This window comes from Cnephaeus nilssonii (assembly GCF_951640355.1).
Source record: "Cnephaeus nilssonii genome assembly, chromosome: 10".
Lineage (NCBI taxonomy): Eukaryota > Metazoa > Chordata > Mammalia > Chiroptera > Vespertilionidae > Cnephaeus > Cnephaeus nilssonii.
Genome location: NC_137081.1, coordinates 6,582,718 through 6,609,386, shown reverse-complemented (window position 1 = coordinate 6,609,386; position 26,669 = coordinate 6,582,718). Strand labels below are relative to the sequence as shown.

The 26,669-nt window shown below is 45.2% G+C and overlaps 1 protein-coding gene across 1 annotated transcript in view; it reads left to right on the top strand.

Moving 5' to 3' along the window:
• Positions 1-7,966: 7,966 nt before the first annotated feature.
• Positions 7,967-26,669, top strand: part of PGAP1 (post-GPI attachment to proteins inositol deacylase 1) — a 55,929-nt gene continuing 37,226 nt past the window's right edge. The window contains exons 1-7 of the mRNA XM_079782304.1: positions 7,967-8,147; positions 14,359-14,512; positions 15,460-15,635; positions 19,218-19,389; positions 20,665-20,822; positions 23,659-23,711; positions 25,631-25,697. Of these exons, the coding sequence (XP_079638430.1) occupies positions 8,001-8,147; positions 14,359-14,512; positions 15,460-15,635; positions 19,218-19,389; positions 20,665-20,822; positions 23,659-23,711; positions 25,631-25,697 (927 nt within the window). The 5' untranslated portion in view covers positions 7,967-8,000. The remainder of the gene's footprint in view (positions 8,148-14,358; positions 14,513-15,459; positions 15,636-19,217; positions 19,390-20,664; positions 20,823-23,658; positions 23,712-25,630; positions 25,698-26,669) is intronic.

Sequence of the window (26,669 nt, the reverse complement as noted above, 5' to 3'; positions counted from 1 at the left end):
TCTGCATGGCCCGTTGTGTTCATCTACCTCCTTCCCCTCTCCTGCGCTCTCTCTCTCTCTCTCTCTCTCTCTCTCTCTCTCTCTTTCTCTCAGGAGGACAGGCTGGTAATAGCTCCTCAGGAAACTGTCACTTTGGGCAGAAAGTGCTGGGCTCTTCCTGGTGCCAAAAGGAAGACACTTCCACTTACAAGTAATTCCTACAATTCCTAAAAGTATTTTTTTTTATACTTCCTTTTTTCCTGAGAACAAGAATCATTGGGTTTCTCGCTAAACTGAAAATGCTTTGACGGCAGGCTTCATGCATAATTCACACCAGTTACCCACCGCTGTGAAAAGTGAAAGTCCCTTTTTAAAACTGTGGTAGTACACACACATTCTGTATTCTTACCTCGTCAGTGTACGGGCCCGTGGCCCTAGTACGTCCACGTTGCTGTGCAACCACCACCGCTCATCTCCAGAACTCTCTTCACCTTGCAACACGGAAACTCTGCACCCATTTCCTAGCAACTCCCCCACCCCACCCGCCAGCCCTGGCAGCCCCCCTCTGCCTCTGTCTCCATGACTCTGACAGCTCCCAGGGCAGCCAGGCAGCATTGGTCTTGTTGTGACCGGCTTATTTCACTTCACACAGTGTCCTCAAGCTTCATCTGTGTGGTGGCATGTGTCAGCATTTCCTGCCTTCTTAAGGCTGAATAGTATTCCACTGTGTAAGTGTGTCTACACACACACATACACACACACACACACACACACACACACACCATGCTGCTTAATTGTTCCGCTGTTCTGGACACATGGGTTGCTTCTACCTTTGACCACTGTGAATAAGGCTGCTATGAACATGGGTATACAAGTATCTGTTTGAGGACCATTGCCTGCTTTTTAATATATATTGATTTCAGAGAGGAAGGGAGAGGGAGAGAGAGATAGAAACATCAATGATGAGAGAGAATCATTGATTGGCTGCCTCCTACACATCCCCTACTGGGGATCAAGCCTGTAACCTGGGCATGTTCCCTGATCGGGAATTGAACTGTGACCTCCTGGTTCATAGGTCAACACTCAATCACTGAGCCACACCAGCCGGGCCCATCACCCGCTTTCACACGTCACATCAGCACTATTAACCCACCGGTGCCCCTGTATTTCGGAGGAAGAGGTAGATGTGGACGAGGAAGGATGACAGGCAAGGCCCACAGGAGCACACCTCGTGCCTCTGACGCGCTGGCCTCTGACCTCGTGGAATGCTCTGAGCCGGCTCGCCGGCAGCGTGTTCTCCGTTCTCTGTTCTTGCTTGTCTGCCGGCACACGCCAGGGTCATCTTCATGCTGCAGCGGGACTCCGGTTCTCTCCTTCTCTTCTGCGCAGACTTGGAGTCTGCGGCCCTTGTCTCGGTCCCTGACTGTCCTGCCCTCCCTCTGCCTTGATTGGCTGAACTTTGACAACTGGTCACCTCGGTTTCTGACCTGTATGTTTTGGATTATTTCCTCTCCGACTGCTTGAAGGGGCCCGTCTCGGCACCAACAATGAGAAAGGAGGAGGATCCGTCATCCTCCCTCTGGCTGGGCATCGGGGTCATGCAGGGACCCGGGCAGGCGCTGCTGGCTGGATTGAGCACCAGCACATACCTCTCTGCCTGAGCCCGTCCAGGGGACCCACCCACAAGACCCGGAAAAGAGAGAACAGCTTGAAAACCAGGCCGACTCCCCTCAGACTCGGCTGGCTCTGTCTCTACTCAAAACTCCAAGTGGGAATTAGTCCCCCAGAAGCTCTCAGGCGGACTGCCGCAGCCTCTGGGATGTGACTCACCGACGAGGGTCTGAGAACAGCAGAGCCAGGGGCCCTCTGTGTCCCCATCTTGGCACAGGGCACACGCCTCTGCCACCCAGCAGGTGGCCTGCAGGCTTCCCGCGTGCTTCCTACGGGGCTTTAGGGGCGGCGGCGGCAGCCCCTTGGAGAGGCCTGGGGAGCGAAGCAGCAGGCCTTGGGGGGCAGCGGGAGGAAGGGTCCCCCAGCTTTAGGCAGAGCCACTGATCAGAAAAACAGAAACGTGCAGGCCAGCTGCCTCAGACCACAGGGCGGCAGGGGCTCTGAATCACAGGCCACAGGAACTCCGGGCCTGCACTGAAATGGGCTGCCCTGAAGGACTCCCTCGCCCTGAGCAAAGAAAACAGACAGACCTTCCACTAGCCTTCTGTGCCTGTGAGCAAAGCAGACTCGTCTCTCCTTTCAAGGACTTCCCACCTTCTTTGCGTCAGGATTCCTGAATGTCAGTTCTGTGCCATGTCATCACGTTAGCCTCTTTGACAGAAAGGTGATGGTCTTGTAAGTGCCCTGACCAGGGATTGAACTCGCATCCTTGGCGTATAGGGACGATGCTCTGACCAACTGAGTTACCTGGCCAGGGCCTGCCCAGGAGGGATTGCATGGTCATATGGTAGCTCTGTTTTTCGAGGAACCTTCACACTGTTTTCCACAGTGGCTGCGCCAATTTACATTCCCTCCAGCAGTGTGCCAGGTTCCCGTTTCTTCACATCCTCCCCAACACTTGTTATTTCTTGTCTTACTGATAATAGCCACTCTAATAGGTGTGAGGTGGTCTCTCCTTGGGGTCTGATTTGCATTTCCCTTATAACTGGAGATGTGAGCATCTTTTCATATATCTGTTGGCCATGTCTATGTCTTCCTTGGAAAATTTTCTATTCAGGCTCTCTGCTCATTCTTTAATTGGATTGTTTGTATTTTAGCTGTTGAGTTGTAGGAGTTCTTTGTATATAGTTTGGATATCAGCCCCTTGTAGGAGCTATCATTTGCAAATATCTTTTCCCTTTTTGTTGGTTGCCTTTTTGTTTTGTAGATGGTTTCTTTTGCTGTCCAGAAGCTGAGCTAGTTTTCTGAATTAATATTTTACTCTCCAAGTCTTTTTCAAAAACTTTTTCAATTATTTTACAATAAGTAGTCTCCCTTGGCTATGACTGTTTACAAATGTATTTGAACATCACAAAATTTGCATTTCGTAGTAAAAGACACACGTGTAGCTAAAAGCTTTAACTGAAGTATAGTATATTACTTAAATTAAAATATATTTATTCAAAAACACTTATAGACTACCTCTGCTTACAAGGCCTGTACTGGGGTTAGGCATTAAAATTAACCAAGACCCTCTTACAGCCCTGCCTTTGAAGAGCTACAACCCTTTGGTGGAAATGGACATATAAGCAGAAAACTGATAAGGAAGACCCCCAAGCAATGACCACATCCATCGTTCTTTACCATTAGAACTATTATCTGAATTTCAGAACTCATTATCTGAAAGTATTAATATGCCTTCTAAAGCCTCTTAAACGGCACTTGCCTTGAAACAAATTTCTATTGTGCGATTCACCCCAAAGGGAACACTGGCTTTAACTAAAATTCTAAAATAGAGGAATACTGCTTTTTTTCTCCCAGCTTTATTGAGATATAATTGGCATGTAACATTGTATGAGTTTAAGGTATAAAACATGTTGATTTGAAAAAAAATATTGCTTTTATAACACACATAGCACCACTAGGTAATATAATAATATATAATAAAGCTAAACCAAACTTTTGTGATCTCTAGCTGTTATTTTTCAGAATCGTTTATCCATCATGGAGACAAAGAGCAATGTGATAGTGGTATTTTGTTCTACTGAAGGAAGTCCAATTATTTTTCCCTGGACACCTATATTTTTTTTTCAATCTGTCGCTGCTCTCTTTCTTCTTTAAATAAAACACTTCATTCTAGAAGTCTTTATCCTTTACTTATATAGTCCCATTACTTTCTTATATTATTCCAAAGAAATGTCAAATCTGAGAGTCAATAATTTAAACATTTGACAGTTCTGAAGTTAAAAATATATTAGCTTATTCAGCAAGTGTACATAGTGCTTTATATTTAAAAGGTATTCTTTATCCTGTGAACAGTCTCTACAAGAAAACAAATATATAATCCAAACTATTAATGGGGGGAGGGGACCTGGTTTTAAGAGACAGCACAACTGAAACTCTGAATTGTAAGGCGGAGGCTCCGTTGCCTTTCATTTTGCAGCAAAGGAGACTGAACGGTGGGAAAGGGTAATCAGGTTGAAAACCCTTATTTTGTTTTTGGTGATCTATCCTCCGTTTCCTTGGAAACAGAGGTGGCAGGCACAGAATTGCTGGCATTATTTTCTTTCTTTCTTTCTTCCTCTTGTTTTAGCTTTGAAGCATCAAAGAGAAGGTGAGGTTTTATGACTGTAATCTGTAGACTCTGACTTATTTTCAAATAAATTAAAAACAAATATTTATTCAATGCCTATTCATATAAGGCGGTAGGAGGTAAAACCAACATATAAGGCAGTAGGAGGTAAAACCAACAAATTTAAGAAAGGGCTTTAAAACAATTGATTGAAATAAATTTTAGTTTCTAATAGCCAATCTATATTTATGGAGTTTTAAAGAAAAAAAATTATGTTTATTTTAAAAACTCTAGTGTGAGGGTAGTACACTGTGACCAGTATAGTTTAGTAAAATTAATTTTAGAAAACAACTAGTTTCCCACACTAGACAGAACAATTGCTTCTTCCCCTGTACAAAAACCAGGTAAGCCCTGGCTGGTGTGGCTCAGCTGGTTGGGCATCACCCCATGCCTGGAGAGGTCTCTGGTTCCATTCTAGTCAGGGCACATGCCCAGGCTGCAGGCTCGATCCCCAGGAGGGGTGTGCAGGAAGCAGCCAATTGATGGTTCTCTCTCATGGATGTTTCTTTCTCTCTCTCCCTCAACCCTCCACTCTAAAATCAATAAAAACGTATTTTTTAAAAATTAGGTAACATGAAGGAGGTTACTATGTGTGGAAAAGTCAGTCTTTGCCTCCAGTAAATAAAGCAAGCAAACAAAAGCCAGTCAGAGAAAGACGAGTATCACATGCTCTCACTTATATGTGGAATATAATGAACAAAATAAACTGACGAACCAAATAGAACCAGACACATAGAAGCATGCAGCAGACTGATGAATTTCAGGGGAGAGGGGGAGGGGAGATTAACCAATGAACTTACATGCATGTTTGCATAGCCCATGAACACGGACAATAGTGCGGTGAAGGTCTGGGGAGGGGGCGGGAGCAGGGTGGGGGGGGGTCAGTGGGTGGGGAAAAAGGGACATTTGTAAGATTTTCAACAATAAAGATAATTTTTTTTAAAAAAAAAGCTAATGGAACTTAAACAAACCTAACAGGTTTTCCGAAAAACTGTTCCATTAATGCAGTTACGAAGTAGCTCAGTGGAGGGGTGATTATCAAATGATTGCATGGCCTTTTCCTTCATGAACGGCGGCATTAATTTAAGCTTTAAACGCCACACCTGTAGGAACCCTGACTGCGATGAGAGGGCAAGAGCTACAGGTGACAGCTGCAGGGGAGATTTGCCTTTTTTAAAATTAGTAAGACCTGAGCACACTGTGCATGCTTCAGGGAAGGGGGGACAGAGGGGGGAAAGCTTGACAGAGACTCTAACTCGATGGAACCAATTCCCTGAAGAGAAAGGGGGGGGGGGAGAGGGAGGGCACTACAGCACAACCAGCAGGATGAGCTCCTGATGTCCTCAGAACAGCAGCTCCCAATAGTGCCAGCCATTGTTCTCGGCGCTTCAGAGGTTCTGACTGAATTAGGATGGATGGCGACGAGGAACGTGGAAATTAAGAGTTGAAGGAATGTGCACCTGAAAATCAAAATCAAAATCTCTGTGCCTGAATATGAAGATAGAAGGATGTACTGATAATCGGCTAACAGAAAAAGAAGAGGCGGGGTAGCGAGCTTCAGAGAAGTGGTCTGCAGAATAGGAACGTTGACCAGAAACACACACATATTTCTGAACAGTAACTCCAACAATTTTGCCCTTTTCTCCAGCGGAGCTCAGGTGCACAGTGTCAGGGCTCAGAGCCAGGCCGCAGTCAGCCGAGGCGGGAAGTTTGTAAGCAGAGCGAGTGGGACCGAAGGCAGGCGGTCAGGAAGCTGACAGCACGGGCCGAGGGTGGTGAGTCTTGCTCCGTAGGGTTAGTTTCGATATGAAAGGAAGGGGAGCCAGGAGGGGATAATGACGGGCAGGAAAAGGGAAAGTTAAAAAGTAGGACCACAAAGATGACAAACATAAAGAATCCATGGACTCTCTCCCCGGCTCCTGTCTGGGGGGACGACGAAGGCCGGAGGTGGCCACACCCAGGAAAGCTCGCAGGAGAGCGAGCTCTGTCGTCAGGGTCAGGGTTTCTCCATGGGGCCGAGTCCTCAGGCAGGGAGATCCGTGTCCCTCACTGCAGTCCCCTGACCAGATCACTGGCATCACTGCGGAGCTTGTCAGAAAGGCAGGGCCCCGTCAGGACCTGCTTGCACACAGAACCTCCACGTGGTTCCCGTGCGCATGAAGTCTAAGCAGCACCGAGGTGAGAGCTGCAGATTCACCCCTGGCTTGTGTGTGCTGGTCAGGACACGCCAGGAGAAACACGGCGGACATTCCATCTGCGAGCTTAGCAAGTGCCCAGACTCAATGCATGCCTTTTTCTACTGTAAAACTTAACCCCTTCCCCCAATAATTGGTCCTCCCTGGCACGGCCTCCCCCCTCATCCCACCCCACATCCTAGGTGTTCTCAGCTCTGAATAGCAGGGTGCTGTAGAAGATAAACTATAAGCTTTTCGTTTTTAAAATTCTTTGATTTTTATGTGTCATAAAATAGCCAAACTTCCTCTGCACAGAAAAGAAAACACACCCAACAATACCAGGGAATCAGCCCGAGTGAAATGCAATTCAGTCAGCGCCTAAAATAATTCCAAGGAGAATTTTGCAGTTACACACACACACACACACCAGCTGCTCTTGGGTCAGCTGTAAAGAGTGACAGTGACAACGTGGTTGTTTTTCCTCGTAACATCCCTGGGTTTTGATGCTGCTATCCATGATGATGGATGGTGTTTGAGCCGCTTTACCCCCTCCTTTGTGCAAAGCCAAACCGAAATTCTTCCAAATGAATGAAGTCACAGAATGAATTAAGTCTGAGTAGCTGCGTGAGCTCCACGGCCGCCCTCCGTCAACGTGCACCCCATTTCCCAAGAGGTGGAGGTTCTGGGGGCCAGGCGGTCGGCGGCCAACTGGTCACGCGGGTACCAGCCGGGGTCTCGGGGCTCGTGGACATTTTGGTAACGCTTTTTCCAGATGAACGGCGGTTTCTGGGGTGCAGTTTTCCCCCTCACCCCAAGCACAGAAAGTTGTGGACCTGCTGGTGGGCTTTTATAAGCCGCTGCTTTTGTGCGCTGGTCCCTACCGGGCGGCCCAAGAGAGGGAAAAGCCAACTGTCCGGGCCTCAGCTACGGGGTCCCGAGAGCTGCGAAGGGGTGGAGAAGCCACATTGCAGAGGCCAGAGGCGTTTCAAAAATAATAAGAATAAAATAAGAAACGAGAAGCGTTTTTAAACTGCGCTAGGAGAGGCGTTTCAACGTTTCGGCTCTGACGGCGCCCTCCCCTCGCCGGCCAGCTCGGCATCAGCAACGCTTCGGGGTGTCCAGGTTCACCCAGCCCAGCCCGCCCCTCTCCTCGCCTCCCAAGCTCCCGCGCCCCGCCCCCCCCTCCATCACCTCCGCCCCCCTCCCCGGGCCCCCCTCCAGCCTGCCTCTCCCTGCCCTTCCCAGCCCCCCGGCTCCTTTCCCTCTCCTCGCCCCGCCCCTCGTCCCCCTCTCCCTCCAGCCCAGCCCACCCGGCCCCGCCGTGCGCCCGCTGTCGCCTCCGCGCTCAGATTTGCGCTCCCGCTGCAATCTCCACCTCCGCTGCGGGCGGCGCCGGGCGGCGGAGGGCGCAGCGCGCAGGCGCACTGGGGGCGGCGCGGCCGGCGGGGCCTCCGCGCAGGCGCGCGCGGCGCGGGCTCGGCTGGGCTCCGGCGGAGCGTCCGGGCGTCCGGGGCGCGCGCGGTCCGGGCTGGGTGCCCGGCGTTGGCGGCCCTGGCGCCGGCACCATGTTCCTGCACTCCGTCAACCTGGGGAACGTGGCGTTTTACGCCTTCATGGTGCTCATGGCCACCCTGGGGCTGCGGGACGTCTTCTTCGGCTTCGAGGAGAACAAGTGCAGCATGAGCTACATGTTCGAGTACCCCGAGTTCCAGGTGAGCGCCGCCCGCCCGGGCTCCCCGCGCCTCTCCGACCCCCTCGTCCCCACCTGGCCTCTGCCTTCTCCGCCCCGGAGGCCTGCGGGACCCCATCGCTGCCCTCACCTGCCCTTGGTGCCCTTTCTCCACGAGGGGGTGTTTCCCAGGTGGCTCCCCGAGCATCCTCGCTGCGCCCCTCGGAACTGTTCCCCTGCCCCTCTGCCCTCTCCCAGACCCCAGATGCCGTGCGCAGGCTTTACCGGCTGGTCCAGCCCACCCCCTCCATGCTCAGCCCCTCTCCCCAAATCCAAACCCCACCCCCCGCGTCCCTGCCCTAACAGGTGCGCCTGCATTCCGCCCCGTCGCCCGGGGGTGTGCGTGTCAGCTCGCTTTTCTGGAAGGGGCCGCGCCTCTGCAGAGTGGGTCGTGGCTGCCGAGTTCCCAGGGCTGCCCGAGGGACCCCGGGTCCACCTCCGTGCGCCAGGCTCACCCCTTGAGCCAATGCGTGGAAAGCCAGCGGGGTTCCCGCCTGCGCAGGTGTTGCGGAGCCGCCTGCTCTGGGGGTCTGTGCGTGTGCATGCACGCCTGCGTTTATGCGGGTCGCCTCTTACCGATGGCATTCAAAATCTTCAATGGTTTTGGTTTTTTCCCCCTCTCTCACCGTGTTTGCTGTTTGAGAGAAATGGGCCCTTCTCTCCCGCTCCCTCCGCCCCCACCTCTTCCGTCCCATTTTGAACATTTTCAGTCTCCATCGCTGAGCAGTTCAGCATGGGAGACTCGAGAATTTCATTCATGACCAGCTGTAAGAAGAGGCTGTGACGAAGGACAAAACTGCCCCAAGACATCCCCCCCCCCCATGATTCTTTTATTTCTAAACGCATCTCCTAATTAAGGAATACATAATAGCCTCCTACCCTACGGTGTGTATATACTATATATAACACATATGGATAAAATGCATTGGTAGTATACTTTTAAAACCATAGCAGATTTTTTTTCCTTTAAGGTGGAGTATGCCGGTCTGGTTGCTTCTGTGTACCGATCATTATGGGGGAGATAGTTGGTTGTGCTGCTATTATTCAGGTGTGAACACTGCTTAAGGTTTAAGTTGCTGGTGAGCTTCCTTTCCCATGGGCAGAATTCTAGTTTAGATTGTATTTGTTTTGAGATTCTTACCTTCGTTTTGCATCCATGCTTATAAGGGGGTGTGATATCAGATGCTACTGAAGGAGATTATAAAGTTACTGTCGTCTCTTAAATTTCTAAGCGAATATGCTGGTTTGTTTTTTATCAGAGTCTGTATATAGTTAAGTAGTTGGGCTTCTAGCTTAGATTTTTTTAAAAGTGAAAATAGAGCCCTTATAGTGGCCTTTGGTTTTTTTATATGGTTTAGTAATTAGGAAAACCCCCAATAGATTGAAGTAGGTCAACTTAGGTTTGGACTGCATTGAAGAGTTTGGTTAAAATAAAATTATTGTGAAACAGTGTACTGATTCCCATTTATTTTTAGATTGCCCACAATTACAGAAGCTATTTTAACGTTTGCAGTAGTAGAAATTGCTCAGTGTTGGGAACAAAGCACATGGACCTCACAGATGCATTTCGTGCCTCGTAAGATTGACTGGGAAGACACCGAAAACTAGTGTGGCTAATGCGAAAGAGCTGTTTGGCTTTCTTTCTGTTATTGTGTCTGTATCTGCTTATTTTGATTCAAATTGCCCTTTTGAGGCTTACATTCTGTTAATAATGTTAATTATAGTGGCAGGAGTTTTGGATCCACGTTTTTTTTTTTTTTTGGTAGAGTTTTATTTGTATTATGTAAAAAGCCGCGTTAATTCTCTACAGTGCTATTTCTATTCGAACCTTAGTCCCTTTGTTGTGCACACCAGGTTGTGCTATTTTACAGATAAGTTGAAACCCGCCTGTAGAAATGCATCCTTTTGAGTACAGTGAGATTTCTGGTGAACTGAGGCCATTCCATTAAGAGACAATGTTTTTTAATGAATAAAAGTGTCCTAAACGTATTTTATATGTTGCTTACTTTTCATTATGTTTTACAGTGAGCGCTCTGATCCTTCACGGATTGCTATCCATTAGATGAGATGTCCTAATTGTTGGTTTTCTTCTCTTTCTTCAGGCCTTTCTTCTTTTTTTTACTGCCTTTTGCATATTCTTGAGCAAATCATTTATTGAATACTGGGTGTGGGTGAGAGGGAATTACATGAATCAGACCTTGTGCCTTTAATTTATTCTTTACAACACAATGGGGGAATGGAATGGATAGTTCAAATGTGCTACATGTTATAATTTCACTGTAAGAGCGTGTGTACAGGGCTCTTCAGAGGGAAGCATTCAGGTTCATCGTGGTCGTCAAAGGCCACCGAAAGAGGTCGTGGATTGGGCCATGGAAGGTACATAGTTCATAAGGTGCAGGAACAAGAAAATCGCGGGAGTAAGAATAGCAGTTGTGAATAAAGAAGGCCCCAGCAGACACTGCATAAGCAGTATGTATCGTATGTTACTGTTTACGTAAAAAGGAGAAAAACCCACAAACGTGTTTTCTTGTATGTACGTGTGTAAAGTATTTCTGGAGACACAAACTGCAAACATTAGTTGCTTTCGTGGTAGGAAACTGAAGGCTAAAGGACCATGGGTATGAGAGAGAGCCTATTCAACGTATATCCTATTGAATCTTGAATTTTGAAACATATTAAAAATAGATTTTAAAACCTGGCATATCGCCCTAGCCAATTTGGCTCCGTGGATAGAGCATCGGCCTGCAGACTGAAGGGTCCCGGGTTTGATTCTGGTCAGGGGCATGTATCTTGGTTGCAGGTTCCCTGGCTCTAGTGGGAGGGGAGGGGCATGCAGGAGGCAACCAATCGATGTGTCTCTCTCACATCAGTGTTTCTCTCTGTCTCTCCCTCTCCCTTCCTCTCTCTCTAAAAATCAATGGAAAAATATCCTCGAGTGAGGTTTAACAACAACAACACACAAACAAACCCGACATTTGTAATGTATAAGAAACTAGAGGCCCGATGCACAAAATCTGTGCAATGGTAGGCCTTCCTTCCCCCGGCTGCCGGCTTCACGGGCCCCAGCTTCGTGGCCCTGCCCCCCGCCTGCCCCCGCCTTGGCCTGGCGCTGCCGGTGTCTGCTGCCACACCCCACCAGCTCCCCGGTTCCATGGAGGCCCCCCCCCCCCCCCCCCCGATCGATCGCCCTGCAGAGGGTGGCCTGGGCCTTCCTCTTTGGGGCGATCGCGGAGCCCTCCCTTCACACACACACACACACACACACACACACACCCCGATTGATCGCCCTGCCAGCCAGTGGCCTGGGCCTCCCTCTGTGGGGCCATTGTGGGGCGATGGCGGGCCCCCAGACCAATCGCATCGCACCTGCCTTGGCTGGCCTGGCGCCAGTGCGTGTCATAGCATGGTCGTCCAGATGGTCGTTCTGCTGTTCTTCCGTTCGGTCGATTTGCATATTATGCTTTTATTATTATAGATTAGGTAAGAATAGTTAGAGCCAGGGTATAATGGCCCCTCTCTTAAGCCTTTATCAACTCTATCTATATGCAGTGAAGAAAACACACAGGTGTATGTTTTAACAAGGTATTTCCTTGACAGCAGCATGGACCGTGGAGCATAGCAGGGAGATCATGACGGAGAGTCACCTGAGAGAGTTGCTGTCCCTGGGTCATTTTTATCAGCTGGATTCCTCTGGGGCACTCTTACCAGTGAGGGGGCAAAGGGCTTTGGAAGAGCTTAAAATCTGCATTCGTTTTGATCAAAATCATTTTTTTTTTTTGGTTAATTGTGGAACCTTTTTATTTTGCAGTTTTAAAACATAATTAAAAGAGCTATATCCTAACCTAAAGACTTTAGTTTCTTAAATCAGTATTTCTCTAGCACTTGGAAATTTTGTCTTTGGGAAGGGGTCTGGATTAGAGATAAGAACCTGTACTAATAAGGCAGAGAAAAGAGGGTGGAGGTAGGGCAGCAATGTGGAGATGCTATTCACGTGTAAAAGTAATTGATCTTAATTAGAGGCCTTTTGGGGGGAGGGGTGCTCATTGAATATACGCTCTATAAAACCATCAGTTTAAAGCAGATTGGAGTCCTGTTGCTATACGTGTTTTCTTCTCAGATCCCTCTTCTGTTTTATTTTGTCACCATCCTTTTTGTATGCCTGTTCCTTTTCTGTCCTCAATCTGGTCAATACCCTTCCCATTTTTTCCTGCCCCTCACTCCCAACTTGAACTCTGTCTGAAAATGCAGTTTTGTCATTTGCCTACACATCATACTTTTTTTTGTTCTATCTCCTTTTTTCCATTTCTACTTTTTGCTACTCCATAGTGTATGCATTCATATTTTTTTAAAAAATGTACTCTTTCTCACTACAAAATTGCTTTCTTAATAATATATTATGAACTATATCAAATATAGTCTCTTGCTTGTTTTTCTGTCTCCAGGGAATTAAGTATTTCTTTGATATATTTAATAGTTTTCTGTTTTTCTGAGTTAATTTTCAACTAGTTAAAAACATTGTTTAGCCCAGCAGGTGTGGCTCAGTGGTTGAGCATTGACCTATGAACCAGTAGGTCAGTTTGATTTACCGGCAAGGCACATGCCTGGGTTTTGGGCTCGGTCCCTAGTGTGGGGCGTGCAGGAGGCAGCCAGTCAATGACTCTCTCTCATCATTCATGTTTCTATCTCTTTCCCTCTCTGAAATCAATAAAAAAATATACTTTTTTAAAAAAGTACAACACACACAAAAAAACTTTGTTTAGCTACTGACCTAAAAAGAATAATGGTCTAATATGCACATAATACTATTCTATCAAATGGCTCACTAAATTGGGAGGGATTCTCTCACGTTTTCCTTTTGCTTAATTTGTACCTAAAGAAAAAGTACACCATGTCATTTTTTATTACGTACAGTGCATAATCAGTATCGGAACTAATTTGAGTTAAAGTACATGTACATATATAAAGCAAATAGTGGGGTTTGTACTTCTCTATCTTGAATATGCGAGGAGATAAAAAGTTGCTAGTATCTTATCCAATAAGCTCACACTCCCTAAAGATGTTTTCATGATGCTATTGGCACAAGTTGTGTATGGTAATATCCTCAAAGGAATATTCAGGAGTGTGTATGTGTGTGAATAATCAGAATTCTGTTTTTTTCCAGCAGCGAGGTTTTCCAGCAGTCATTATCATTTACATTTTCAAAAATCCATTCAGTAGTTGAAGTTTGTATCAAGCATATGTGTAGCATTGCTAGGTCATTAAATCTATTGATGTCACTTAAAATCTAGTGTTCAAAGTAACTGGTTTCATTTCTAATGGTTTCTTTCCTTGAAAAAAGGAGCAGAAGAAGAGTTTCCACTTTGCTACCACTTTTATAGGTGCCTAGCTTTGGGGGACGACATTCAGTCCTAATTTATATTTTGTGGGGGAAAAACTTTATGCGAATTACTGGCGCATTTGGTATGCGAGCATATGAACTGCAGAGTAGGTTAGCGCTTGCTGACGACCCATGCACCTGGTTTGCGAAAACCGAAACCCGTGCTAATTCATTGGGATGTTTATGGCGCGAGGAGTGTACGTGTCTTGACCGAGACATGGCTGTAAGGTTCAGATTAATTTGTTAAGCGCATTGTAGATCAAAGCATATGAAGTGGAGAGGTCAGGACGCTACGCTATAAAACACACTTGCTTTCTGTGGAATGCTGTAACAGCTAGAATATGTAGTTGGGCCTGAGTAAAAGGAGTGACATTACAGTACAGTTCAAAATAGCGAAAGAGAATTGATTAGGTAATGGAAAGCTTTCATCATTTCTAAGTTTAAGTACAATTGATACTGATACTAAATTAAATGCATTTTCAATTATGTTAACCTGTAACTTGCTGACATCTACCAGTGTTTTCCTGTTGTCAGTGGCTATTTTGAGTAATTTATATTTATTAGAATTTAAGATAGTCCTATTTTATGATTTCCCGAAGACCACATGGTTCAGAACTCACATAATTCAAGACTAATTCTCCATATGAATAAATTAAAATTTGTTGTGTGTATTAAGTTCAGTTTTATCATCAGTAATGTTTTTATATTGCACTATTTGTATAATTCAGAATTGGGTATGGTGTGGCTGAAGTGTAGTAATAAAGTTGGTTTTAAAGTAAAACTGCATATTTTATTTATTTATTAATTTTCGTTGTAGAAAATAGAACTTCCAAAGAAACTGGCAAAACGCTATCCTTCGTATGAATTATATCTTTACGGAGAAGGGTCCTACGCTGAAGAGCACAAGATCCTCCCTTTAACGGGTATCCCCGTTCTCTTTCTCCCTGGGAATGCTGGGAGTTATAAGCAGGGTAAGTCTCAGAAGTAAATTTTGAAAGCTCTACCCTGCAATGGAAGAGTGCAACAGATACGTACTCTGTTAAGTCCTGTGCTGGGCATACTGGACACACAAACATATGACGTTTTGTCTAGAAAAATAATGTGAGAAATACATGGAAAAGAATGGTGATGACCACTCTGCAAATCGTAAGAAGGAGAAAAAGAAGATGGAGTGGGTGGGATACATAGAAGATACCGGGATTCAGGAATTAGCAGAAGAGAGAAGCTTGTATTGGGAATGGGGGGTGCAGAGCCCAGAACCTGAGGCGTAGACGAGCGAAGTGAATCAGTGGTTTCCGTGATGCTGAACAAGAGAGGAGACGGGTTTCTTTCTTCCAGAGCTTTCAGTTAGAGAGCTGTAGCTTCTGGTCAGTATGACAGAGGAGGTAAATGATGTGCTTGCCTCCTCTCTTGACCACATCAGCATTGCAGCTAAATTATAGAGCCACCACCCCTGAGAGCCACCTGAAGGCTAGCTGAACAGAACTCCTGTAACTAAGGATGTAAGGAAGAAGCCACATTGAGACTGGTAGGTAGAAGGGGCAGAGGTTCGAAATGTGGCTGGTCCCACGCCCATGTGTGGCAGTTAAGAATTAGGAAGGCTATCTCAGCTGCCGATGTCCCCCCTGAGGAGGAGCAAGGGGTCCCAGCCCCACTCCAGGCTCCCCAGCCTGGAGCACCAGTGCCATAGAGACGAGTCCCCACAGCCCCTCGCTGCGAAAATCATCAGGGACTCGGTTCGGGTGAGACAGAAGGCTGCTGTAGACTCAGGCGTCCTCTTCAAGGGCCTGAGCACAGTTTCACTCACAAACACTCACCTGAAGCTCCGCAGAAGAGACAGCAGCTCAAAAAACGCCAAAACCGTTGTGACTGTGCAGAAACCCTCGCTTAACGTGCCCTCTCCCCCTGTCCTGTGCAGTGCGCTCCATCGGCTCCATCGCGCTGAGGAAAGCCGAGGACATTGACTTCAAGTACCACTTTGACTTCTTTAGTGTGAACTTCAACGAGGAACTGGTGGCCCTGTATGGGGGAAGCCTCCAGAAGCAGACCAAGTTCGTGCACGAGTGCATCAAAGCCATTCTCAGACTCTATAAGGTAAGAGAGAAGCTCGCCAGTCAGTCGTGACCAGCCTGCTAGCGTCTTTCTTCCTTTTCAGAGGCACTCGGCATGTTTTTAAAGTCATTTGTTTATATTCACTGGTGGTTTTGAATTCATTGGTGGGTTTTGAATTCATTGGTGGTTTTTAAAGTTTAAATTGAATTTACAAGAAGCCTTTCATGTGAACTTAGGGGGGGGGGAACTCTTTTAACTATTATAAATGAGGGGTGCAGTGTATTTCCAAAAACCCTTAGCATGAATTTCTGTTTCTAGTTATGACTGTATAGCTGGTACTAGGAAGACCACTTCCTTAGTTAAACAGCTATAAAACTAGTTGAGATACCTGAAGTACGTGTTTTCAGACATTGGACAACCACAGGCAGAAAAGGACTGTGATTTCTGAAAGGACGGTACCGTGCGAAGTGAGTTCCATCACTGCTCTGGCTTTGTGCCCGGAAGCATTTTCTAGGTCGCGGGGCAAGCAGGTGGAGATCAAGACAGCACATGTTATCTCCAAGGCAGAGACTGGAATTTGGGGCGACTAAAAAATTGGCGAGATTTCTGACCGGCGTTGAGGGAAAGAAGAAAATTAGGCAGAGATAGACGCTCTTGAAATTTGCCTTTTTCGGTCTTGGAATGCTACGCTGTGTATGCACAGGTCAAGAAGTCGTACCAGGCAGCGGCCTACCAGGGAGGAAGCGATGGGGCGTGTCCTCCTAAGGTGCAGTTTAGAAGAGCAGTGACACAGGCTGACAGTCATTCTGTGCCACAGCTCTAAACAGTGTCAGAGGTAAAGTACGACGGCCTACCTGGGCGAGCCACTCCTTCCCTTGCTGTGCCCCCGTGCACAGCAGGAAACAGCTGCTGGGGAATCGTGTGCTGAATTGAGATTGCAGAGGCCACCTGGTGTGGGAATAGGAGTTCTGACCGGCTGGAGCGGAGAGGCCTGTTGAACACATTGGGCATTCAGGTGACCCCAGGAAAGACATGCTAAGGATGTTGTCTCTGAGAGCAGCTCAACAGAGAGTCACTGCTCCAGAGTTTTATTGGGGGCTGCTTATATAAACACCCTCTGCCCACCACGTACCAAAACCCCAATCAGAGGACAGGAGTGATCCGCATAAAGGATACTGTTTGCACAGTTTTGGCATAGTGAGCCATTTTTATCATTTAGGGGATGATGGGAACCCTCCCAAAATCTAAGGTCCCAGATTGCCAAGCAGAGCCAAACTTAATGCAGTCCATTCTAAGGATCACAGTTTCAGGCCTACTCTGTTAACCGTTTTCTGCACAGGGCCCATTTATTCAAACGAACAGGAGAGAAGGCACAGATGAAGCATCGGTATGGAGGACAATGAGCAAAAGTTTGATTATAGAACTGAGGATACTGTATGGAGACAGAAGAAATTTTTTTAAATGCAACTAGAGGCCTGGTGCATGAAATTCGTGCATGGGGGAGGGGGTGTCCCTTAGCCCAGCCTGCATCCTCTCGCAATCTGGGACCCCTCGGGGGATGTTGGGCCTAAACTGGCAGTCGGACATCCCTCTCACAATCCGGGACACTGCATGCACCAGTGACCATACTTTTCATACAGGTGAAAGGCATCTTGCTGTTGTGTGGGCAGCTACATTTTTTTGCCCTGATTATAAAAAGTAGTACATAACATGATCCTTCTGAGGCAGTAGTACCATTTTCCCCATCTTATGGGTGGAAAAATGGAAGCAGAGAGAAGTTAAGTAATTGGCTTTGTCACACAGTTATAAGTGTCAGAATCAGGGCTGACCACAAAATGTGCAAGCCAGAGTCCATGCATGTCATCACTAAATCATCCTCTTTTTTCAGTGTTAAGAGTAGCCTTTCCAGGTTTTAATTTTTAAATCTAAGAGACTGTTCCCAATATATAGGGTAGGGTCCCTAGGCCTGGCCAGCGATGAGGGCCATCTGTGGGGCGACCGAAGGGCGGAGCAGTCGGAGGGCCCCCGCTGGCACCTGCCTTGGCTGGCAGCCTGGTGCCGCCCGCTGGCCGGCCCTGCCCCCTCCGCCACTGGTCTGGGGCAGCTCCTGTGTTGAGCGTCTGCCCCCAGTGGTCAGTGCGCATCATAGTGACTGGTTGTTCCACCATTCGGTCAGTTTGCATATTAGGGTTTTATTATACTAGAGGCCCATTGCACGAAGATTCGTGCAATAGGCCTTCCTTCCCCTGGCTCCCAGCACCGGTTTTCCTCCAGCACCTGGGACGTAGGCCTTCACTCTGGCTGCCGCCAGAGCGCCGTTTCTGTAGCTTCCTCTGCCCCCGCCCTCCCCCTCATAGCAGGCGTCCCGCCCCGCTGGCCGCTCTGGGCCTGCATGTGTGCTGTCCAGAGGCCTGGAGCAGCTGGGAGTGGGGCCGCCGCCATATTTGTTGGGTTAATTTGCATACTCACTCCTGATTGGGTGGTGGGCATCATGAAGTGATGGTCAGTTTGCATATTTCTCTTTTATTAGTGTAGATAGGCTACTTATTTAAGAAATAAAATACATCAGTGAATAAATGTTATGGAACATTGGTTTATTTTAAACCCAGGTACATAATAGGGAAATGATTTGATGAGATGTGTCATTATGATGCAGTAGTATATTGCTATGACAACCATAATTTTTCTAGCTTTTCTGTGGTATTTCCAATTGTTAATAAATGACCCTATAAAATTAAATATTCTGGTATACACCAAATATAATTACAACTCTTACATCCAATATAACAAATAGTGAAACATGATTTGCTAGACACAAGTTTTCTGATTTTGGTTCAGAAGTTTGAAGCATGGCTGTTAAAAATGTTTGATAGCCCTAACTGGTTTGGCTCAGTGGATAGAGTGTCAGCCTGCAGACTGAAAGGTCCCAGGTTTGAGTCTGGTCAAGGGCATGTACCTTGGTTGCAGGCACATCCCCAGTAGGTGTTCAGGAGGCAGCTGATCGATGTTTCTCTCTCATTGATGTTTCTAACTCTCTATCCCTCCCTTCCTCTCTGTAAAAAAATCAATTAAAAATATTTTTAAAAAATGTTTGGCAGAACACATAGTATGTACACACTAATTATATGAAAATGTGTTTCTGTGTCTTATGATAGGAGGTTAGATAAATAGTTTACCTATGTATATAAAAGCCTAAGTGACCCTTCGTATGTTCGACCGGTAGCTGTGATGCACACTGACCACCAGGGGGCAGATGCTCAACACACAGGCATGGAAACATGGAATAAACTGATAAATCTCAGAGGAAGAGGGGAGTGGGGAGGGCAGGAAGAGATTAACCATAGATCTTATATGCATACTAGAGGCATGGTGCACAGAATCGTGCACCAGTGGGGTCCCTCAGCCTGGCCTGTGGGGACCAGGTGGAAATTGGCAGTCCGACATCCCTCGAGGAGTCCCAGATTGCGAGAGGGCGCAGGCCAGGCTGAGGGACCCCATCCATGCACGAATCCGTGCACCAGGCCTCTAGTTTTTTCTATAAAATTGCTCATATTTAGAGAGAAGTATTTAGTATTGTCTTTATGATACTGTTAATTATGTGTTGGTGGTGTGTTTTTTTAATAGGGTCAAGAATTTGCTCCAAAAAGTGTGGCGATAATTGGTCATTCTATGGGTGGCCTTGTTGCAAGGGCATTGCTCACACTGAAAAATTTTAAACAAGATCTGCTGAATCTTCTTATTACACAGGCCACCCCGCATGTGGCTCCCGTGATGCCCTTAGACCGGTTCATTACAGGTGAGTGCGGTTCCGTAAACACTGACTGGCCTCCCATGGTCGTTTACATGAACACGAATCCGTGCAGCTGCTCCCGTTAGAGCGCACTACCGGTGCGTCCCTGTGGAAGCAGCTGTTGCAGATCACCTCCACCTCTGCCTCTCTGACTTTGAGCTTCGGCTCATCGTTGAAACTGCTGTGAGTTTTCTCTGTCGATGGCACCTTAACGTGATGGCAGGTCTGGTCGTCCCTAGGCACGTGGGCTTCCGCTCAGTTATTCTTAAGGATGACTCCCTGGCTCTTAAAGTTTGTTTAAACGTCTGTGTTGTGTTAAGTTGCCAGGATTCTATTCAAAATAAGCTTATTTTTAAGTAAAATACTAGGAATGTCTTGTTTTTCAACAAAGAGTTCTGCTAACGCTGCATGCGGTGAGGTAGAATTGCTAATATTTATTGAGCTCTTACTCTGTTTTGGGTATTGTGTTAAAGACTTTACCTGATGTGTTATTTTGTCACTTAATCCTTATAGTCCTTTGAGGTAGGACCATTGTTATCCCCATGTTTATGGATAGAAAAAAAAAAAGTCCAAGATAATGTTTTTGCCTAAAGTTACATGGCAAGAAAATAGTGGAGCTGGTACTCGACCCTGGTAAACTTGCTCCTGGCCCTGTGCTCTTAACTCTTATATGCTCCTAGAGGCCTGATGCATGGAGTTCATGCGGCTTGCCTCGACCCTCATAGCTGTGGGGGCTGCCTCAGCCAGCCCTCAAGCCCCGGCTTCGTCCGGAAGGATGTCCGGAAGGTTGTTCAGCTGTCCAGTCTAATTATCAGAATACGCTTTTATTATTATAGAAGATACTGCTTCTTAATTTAGATACCCTGTTATAATAGAAGAAATAAAATATGGATAATGCCATAATGTTGCAGGGAATTTTAAATGAACAGTACGAGTTTATGATTGTTGTCATGTAATCAAATAGTGGCACAGGATAAGAATTAAATGCCTGTCTCACCTTTTTTATTAAAGTCAAATAGTATCTTCACTGCTTGTTGCAATTTTATGTGAATAGAAGAAAATCTTTAGAGAGAAATAATTCTTTTCCCGATCAGTAAATTTACTCTACTTCTTACCCTATAAAAATTTGCATTATCTTAATTGTGGTAAAACTTTTATTTATAGTTCAGATGGCTTAGAAATTCTGTTTAATATTAATATTAAAGACATATAATGGATATAAAAGTGTATATTGTTGCAAGGAATGACACCTAATTTTTAATGTGTCTTTTTTCCTACCAGATTTTTATATGACTGTAAACAACTATTGGATTCTAAATGCTAGACACATAAATTTAACCACGCTTTCTGTAGCTGGAGGATTCCGGGATTACCAAGTTCGTTCCGGACTGACTTTTCTACCAAAGCTAAGCCATCATACCAGTGCCTTATCTGTTGTGGTAAGCTTCTTTAAAGACTCTACTGACACAGTAGCATGGTGAACGCAGTGGGGCATGAATGGAGAAGTAACATGTTGCTGCTTGGAAATGACTGCTGCGTTGGCGTAGTGCTGCCATTGTGCTCGTGTGTGTGTGTGTGTGTGTGTGTGTGTGTGTGCGCGCGCGTGAGATGGGGGGAGAGAGAGAGACAGAGGCAGAGAAGATGAACGGATGAATATGACATGTTGGGAAGGCAGAGGCATGGATGCCTATGTCCATAGAAACTGAGAACGACCTTAGAGACTTTATGAAAAGAACTCTTGTTTATGAGAGTTCAAATACAAGAGCCCACCCATTGATTAGAGTTGTAAGTTTAAGGAAGTGTGAACTGATGTCCCAGGGCCTCTGTTACATGGGTGCTATGCTGTCTGCGGTGGGAGCGGAATAGTAAACATACCACATGCTCTGATTGCTGAGCTTGAATGACGTTCTACCCATTCTAAAATCAAAAACTTAGCTCTGAAGTACAGACAGAACCCTGGTTAATGAATCCGTTTGCTGATGATTCTCCCCTGCTAGGACATCAGGTACGTGGTCTTTAACTGGGGCACGTGGCCTCTGTGAGAGAGTTCCAGTTTCCCTTTAGGACTGACTTCTTGTGTTTTCAACCTTGAAGTCTTCGGTTAGATCTTGACTTTTTAAACTCAGTAGACATACCCTCTTCAACTAGAACTTCGTTCCTGCAAACGTCCTTAGTTCCCTTTGCTTGGTAGGAGCCGGTGCTCTGTTTCCTGGCTGTTCCCTTCGGCGCTCCCCTTAGCTCGGCTCCTCTCGCTCTGCCTTAGATTGCTGTGCGCTCATGAGGCAGGATTTACTGAGCGCCTGCCATACCTAGAACAGAAATCACTCAGCTCGTCTGCTCTTACCCACCATTGTCTGATCACTGGAGTTGTGGTTTAGCCATAGTAGCTTTGGGACAAAATCGGTAAATCTCTCAAACCTCATTATTGGTTATGAATCTTATCTTGATGTTGAATGTTTTGGGCAGATATGTGCTGGAACCCCTCAAAACATTAAATGTCAACTCTGTAAAACACAGATGCAGTCGTCAGTCATACCACATATAGCTTATTTCCTGGGCGTGGTCTGGCCCGTGGTGCTGTATTGATACCACATCCTGCAGCTTATTTTTATAAAGGACTTTGGTCTGTTCAACTGTGTGTATGTGGTTGTGTGTGGGTGTGGGTGTGTCCCTGTTCTCTCACCCATTTGATAATGCATTGTTTTCAAGGCAGCTTGTATTTCTGTATTTCTGATGAAAATATGTTACCTCGTAGAGAGTTTTCTCAAAGCTGGTTATTTTATTATTTTAGTTCGCTTTAGTTTTTTAGCTCCCAGATAGTGTAGGGTTTTTAAGTACGTTCACTTAAAAAACAATTATGAAGATGTAACTGTGTTTTAATGATTATCTCAAGAACAGTTAAGTGACGTTTACATCCATTGGGGCTAGAAAAATGACTAAAGTTTGAGAGCACAGCTGTATTGGTAGGAGAGACTAACCTGTTGTTATGTATACTCGTGCAGGGACGGATGGCACGTAAACCTGGTGGAGGTTTACATTTTACTCCTGTAACTGCCCTCGGTGTGTGTTTAAGTTGGTGCGTGGTGTTCAGAGCCAGTAGCACCAGCCTCCTGAGGGACCTAGGCTGACAGTAGGCACGCCCTGCCTGAAGGTTTTACTTTTGAGGTTGCTCTCACCGTTACTATTTCCACCCACAAAGGGGGGGAGAAGAGCAGTCGGGCCTGGACACGGCACACATCACTCCTGTTCACATACTGTTAGAGGAAAATTCGCCGCACCTTAAAGTGAGAGAGGCCAAGAGGTGGGTCTAGCCAGCTGTGCGAGAAGGCAGGGATGGATGTGGGTAGACGTTCAGAAGTTTCCAACAAGATCATGAGCAAATACATTCATGGTTTGTGTTGCCTTTCCCTTTTTCAGCTGCAGCACTGATGGGAGCCCGTTTTATGTTCTTGGTAGTGCTAAGTGCTGTCTACCCTGAGTTCTTACTCTACTGAGCACCTAGCATCATCGTAGAACTACAGTGAACTCTGGTTGTCTTGTAAGCTGCCAGCAGGAATTCCTGAATAAGATACCTAATGCTTTATTAGGTTCAACAAGTAAGCTGTGGGCTCCTCCCACTTCAGAGCCTGATTGAAGGGTGCTAGGGCACTGTCAGAAAGCCTTCTGCAAATAGTACATTTTTAGGAGCCTTTGCCCTTGTGTCTCTAAGTAGTAAAAATTCAGCTAGTGAATTTTTCAGTATAAGTAAGCCTGGACCCCACTTGTGAGTGTCTGATTTGGTAATTTTGGTACTGTGATCTCAGACTTGTGCCTTTTGGAAAATCTCTCAGGCTTAAGCGTTTCTCAGGCACACTCTGACTAAGAAATCACATCTTAGACTTTATCAAGTGGTAATCTAGTCAGAACTAAAATATTATTGTAATTTGCCTATAAACTAGGATTTTTAAAGAATCATAAACTCGGCCTCTTGTTAGAGTAAAGAAGAGTTAGGCATTAAACTCAGAAAGGAATCTGGGTGCTTTAATAATTTTTAAAGGATAATGTAAGTGTGACTAAGCAGTAATGACAGAGAATTATTTTATGCAGGAAATGCCTTAATATTTTTGGATCACCTTTTACAAAGAATGCATCATTTAAAAATGTCTATGCATCACAATATAGTGAAACTAATGCTTCATGTTTCTAAATATTAGCTTGTAAGAATCTCAAGCCTTTTGGAGGATAACGAATGTGCTTTTCTTAAGTTTGATTTTTTGTTTGTTTCTTTCATTTCAGAGCTCAGCAGTGCCTAAGACCTGGGTCTCCACAGACCACCTCTCCATTGTGTGGTATGTCAGTGTAACTTACTCTGATGGCTTGTGGTGGTCCTCTTTTCTCAACGGTGCATTGATTAGTTTATATTCTGAGAGCTTTATTCATAAACTAGAGGCCCAATGCACGAAATTCGTGCAAGAGTAGGCCTGCCTTCCTCTGGCTGCTGGCACCGGCTTCCCTCTGGCACCCAGGACCCAGGCTTCCCTCTGGCCGCTGACACCCTGGACCCAGGCTTCCCTCCGGCTGCCGAGAGGCAGCCAGGACCTGGGCTTCCCTCCCAGCCCCGGCTTTGTCCAGAAGGTCATCCAGAGGACGTCTGGTCTAATTAGCATATTATGCTTTTATTATTATAGATAGATTTGGGAGCTTAGAACTCTAAATTTGGACCTTGTCTCAGGGTGACCAGGGTTTCCTTGACAATCTAGGTCATCATCTCAGAACCAGTAGCATCAGTCTCAAATGAAGCTCGCGTCAAATATCAAAATTTTAGTTTGTCATATTTGGGCAGAATCAAAGGCACTTGTAGGACATAGGAGCTCTCGGCCAGTCACCAAACTCAGGGTCTTGATGGATGCAGCATTGGTTATTATAGAATAGCACGTGGAACACCAAGTAGGAATTAGATTTACCCTTTAACATAATAAAGAAAGAGGTTAAATATAGGTCAAGAAATACCTAGACCAAGCATGTCAAACTCAAAGGCTAACACGGGCCAAATAAACAAGGTGTAAGTTTATGTGGGCCGCAAAAAAACAAAAGGTTCAATTTTCATAGAAAGGTAGGTTTATTTTGATAGAGACATGCTGAATACAAAGGGCTGAAATAAATGAGTCATCGTTAACATAAAATAATAGAACATTTTAATAAAAATTAATATTTCTTCTTGAACATTAAAACCCTTTGCACTCGCTTGCTTTTTTCTCAATTCCTTTATTCTAATGCTAACCGTGTCGAGTCACACTCGACATCTGAGTACAAAAGGTTAACTTACCAGACACTGAATAACTGCACAAATTAATAAGTGTAACGCAAATAAACCTATTTTTCTTGGTCTCCAAAAGCGAAATATTTCCTGTTGTGCACACCAAACAAGTCAGTCCAAGACTAATGACATGGCAATCGGCTGCTAAAATATTCGCTGCTGGTATTAGTGGAGAGAAATGGTGTGCCTGCACGTAAGGCGGGTAAGGGAAATGAATGCAACATGATTATAGAAATCAATCATTAGCGAACATTGTAGTTAGTTATTAATAATCTATAATAATAAAAGCATAAAATACTAATTAGACCGGACGACCGTCTGGACGAAGCCGGGGCTGCGAGGGAAGCCCGGGTCCCAGGTGCCAGAGGGAAGCCGGTGCCGGTAGCCAGGGGAAGGAAGGCCTACTCTTGCACGAATTTCGTGCATCGGGCCTCTAGTTATGTATAACAGGATATTGTAAAAATCCTGTTAAAACGTTTCTTACATACCATTCGTTATATTGGCTGGGCCGCAAAAATATTCGTTGTGGGCCGCATGTGAGTTTGACATGCTTGACCTAGACCCTAGGATCTTATCTCTGTGTTTTGGCTTAAAGATCCTCTTTTTCACCTTCCTCTGGCTCTGTGGTCAGTGGTGTCTGCAAGAACCAGCCAGTGCAGGCATGTGAAGATGGGCAGAGTACACTTATAGCTGGGCAGACAAGGAAATGTAGGGGAGATAGAGGGACCCAGACAGGTCTGCTGTCAAACATCCAGGAAGATTGAATTGGCTTCATTTTTATTCGTTTCAACTTTAAGATATGTGATTGATGATAATGATTTCTTAAATAATTTTAGCATTTACAGCATTAAAGGAACCACAGGTATTTGATTAAATAATGGAATTATGTGTGTTTTCATCAAAAATATATTTTTAAAGAAAGTTTCCTTTGTAACACATCTTATTCTTTAGGTGTAAACAGTTGCAGTTGACTACAATTCGAGCATTCTTTGATCTGATTGATGCTGACACTAAGCAAGTATGTATTCTTAAACTAACAATGATTTTAGTAAAGTGAGAGCTTGGTTGTAGCAGTGGTGGAATTAATACATTTTATACTTTGATACAACTAGAAGCCTACACCTTATGATGACTTATAATGACTTTCAAATGGAAATATCTCTATTTTTATCTGATAATACTTTGACCACTAATAATAATTAATAGAATGCAATGGAGGAAAAAGAGGGTGGGAGAGGTAGAAGAGGGTGAGGGGGATACGTTGTGATGGAAGGAGACTTGACTTTAGGTGGTGGACACACAGTACAATATACAGAAGATGTATCATAGAATTGTACACTTGAAACATATGTCCTCTTTAACCAAGGTCCCCCCCCCCCAAGTAAATTCAATAAAAGTTTTTTTAAAATGCAATAAAAAGTTCCTTAAATCTTCCCCCAGTTCTTCTCCTTTACTGTTTAAATTTTAATATATATAATCTTTTAGCTTTAATTAAGGGAAATACTTATTACTAGCTATTTTGTCATTTTTAGTAATGTATTATAGATCTCAAGATCTATCATATTAGACATTTTTGTTTAACTTTTTTTGAGAAAGCATCTTTACCTTTCTGATAGGATCCAAAGATCTACAGTTGAATAAATCAAATCTTGTGTTCCATTAAATTCTAAGATGAGAAAATTCTAATGCTAGTATATAGTAAATTATAATTCTGTAAAGATAAGTATATTATAGACACATTTTAAGGGACAAATGAGAAGTTTTTTGATAACTAATAATGCTAAGAATCAAAATATTATGAAACTGAGTTCTGTTTCACAAACTCATTACATATAATGGACTGGATTACATGTTAGACAGTAAGATGTTAGGATATGATTGCTAATCAGGAAGCATGTAATCTAGGAGGAAAGCAGGCATACAGGGAAACTAGAACTCACGCCATAATCATTCCCAAACATGAGGTCCCCAGGATCAGAATTGGTGTCAT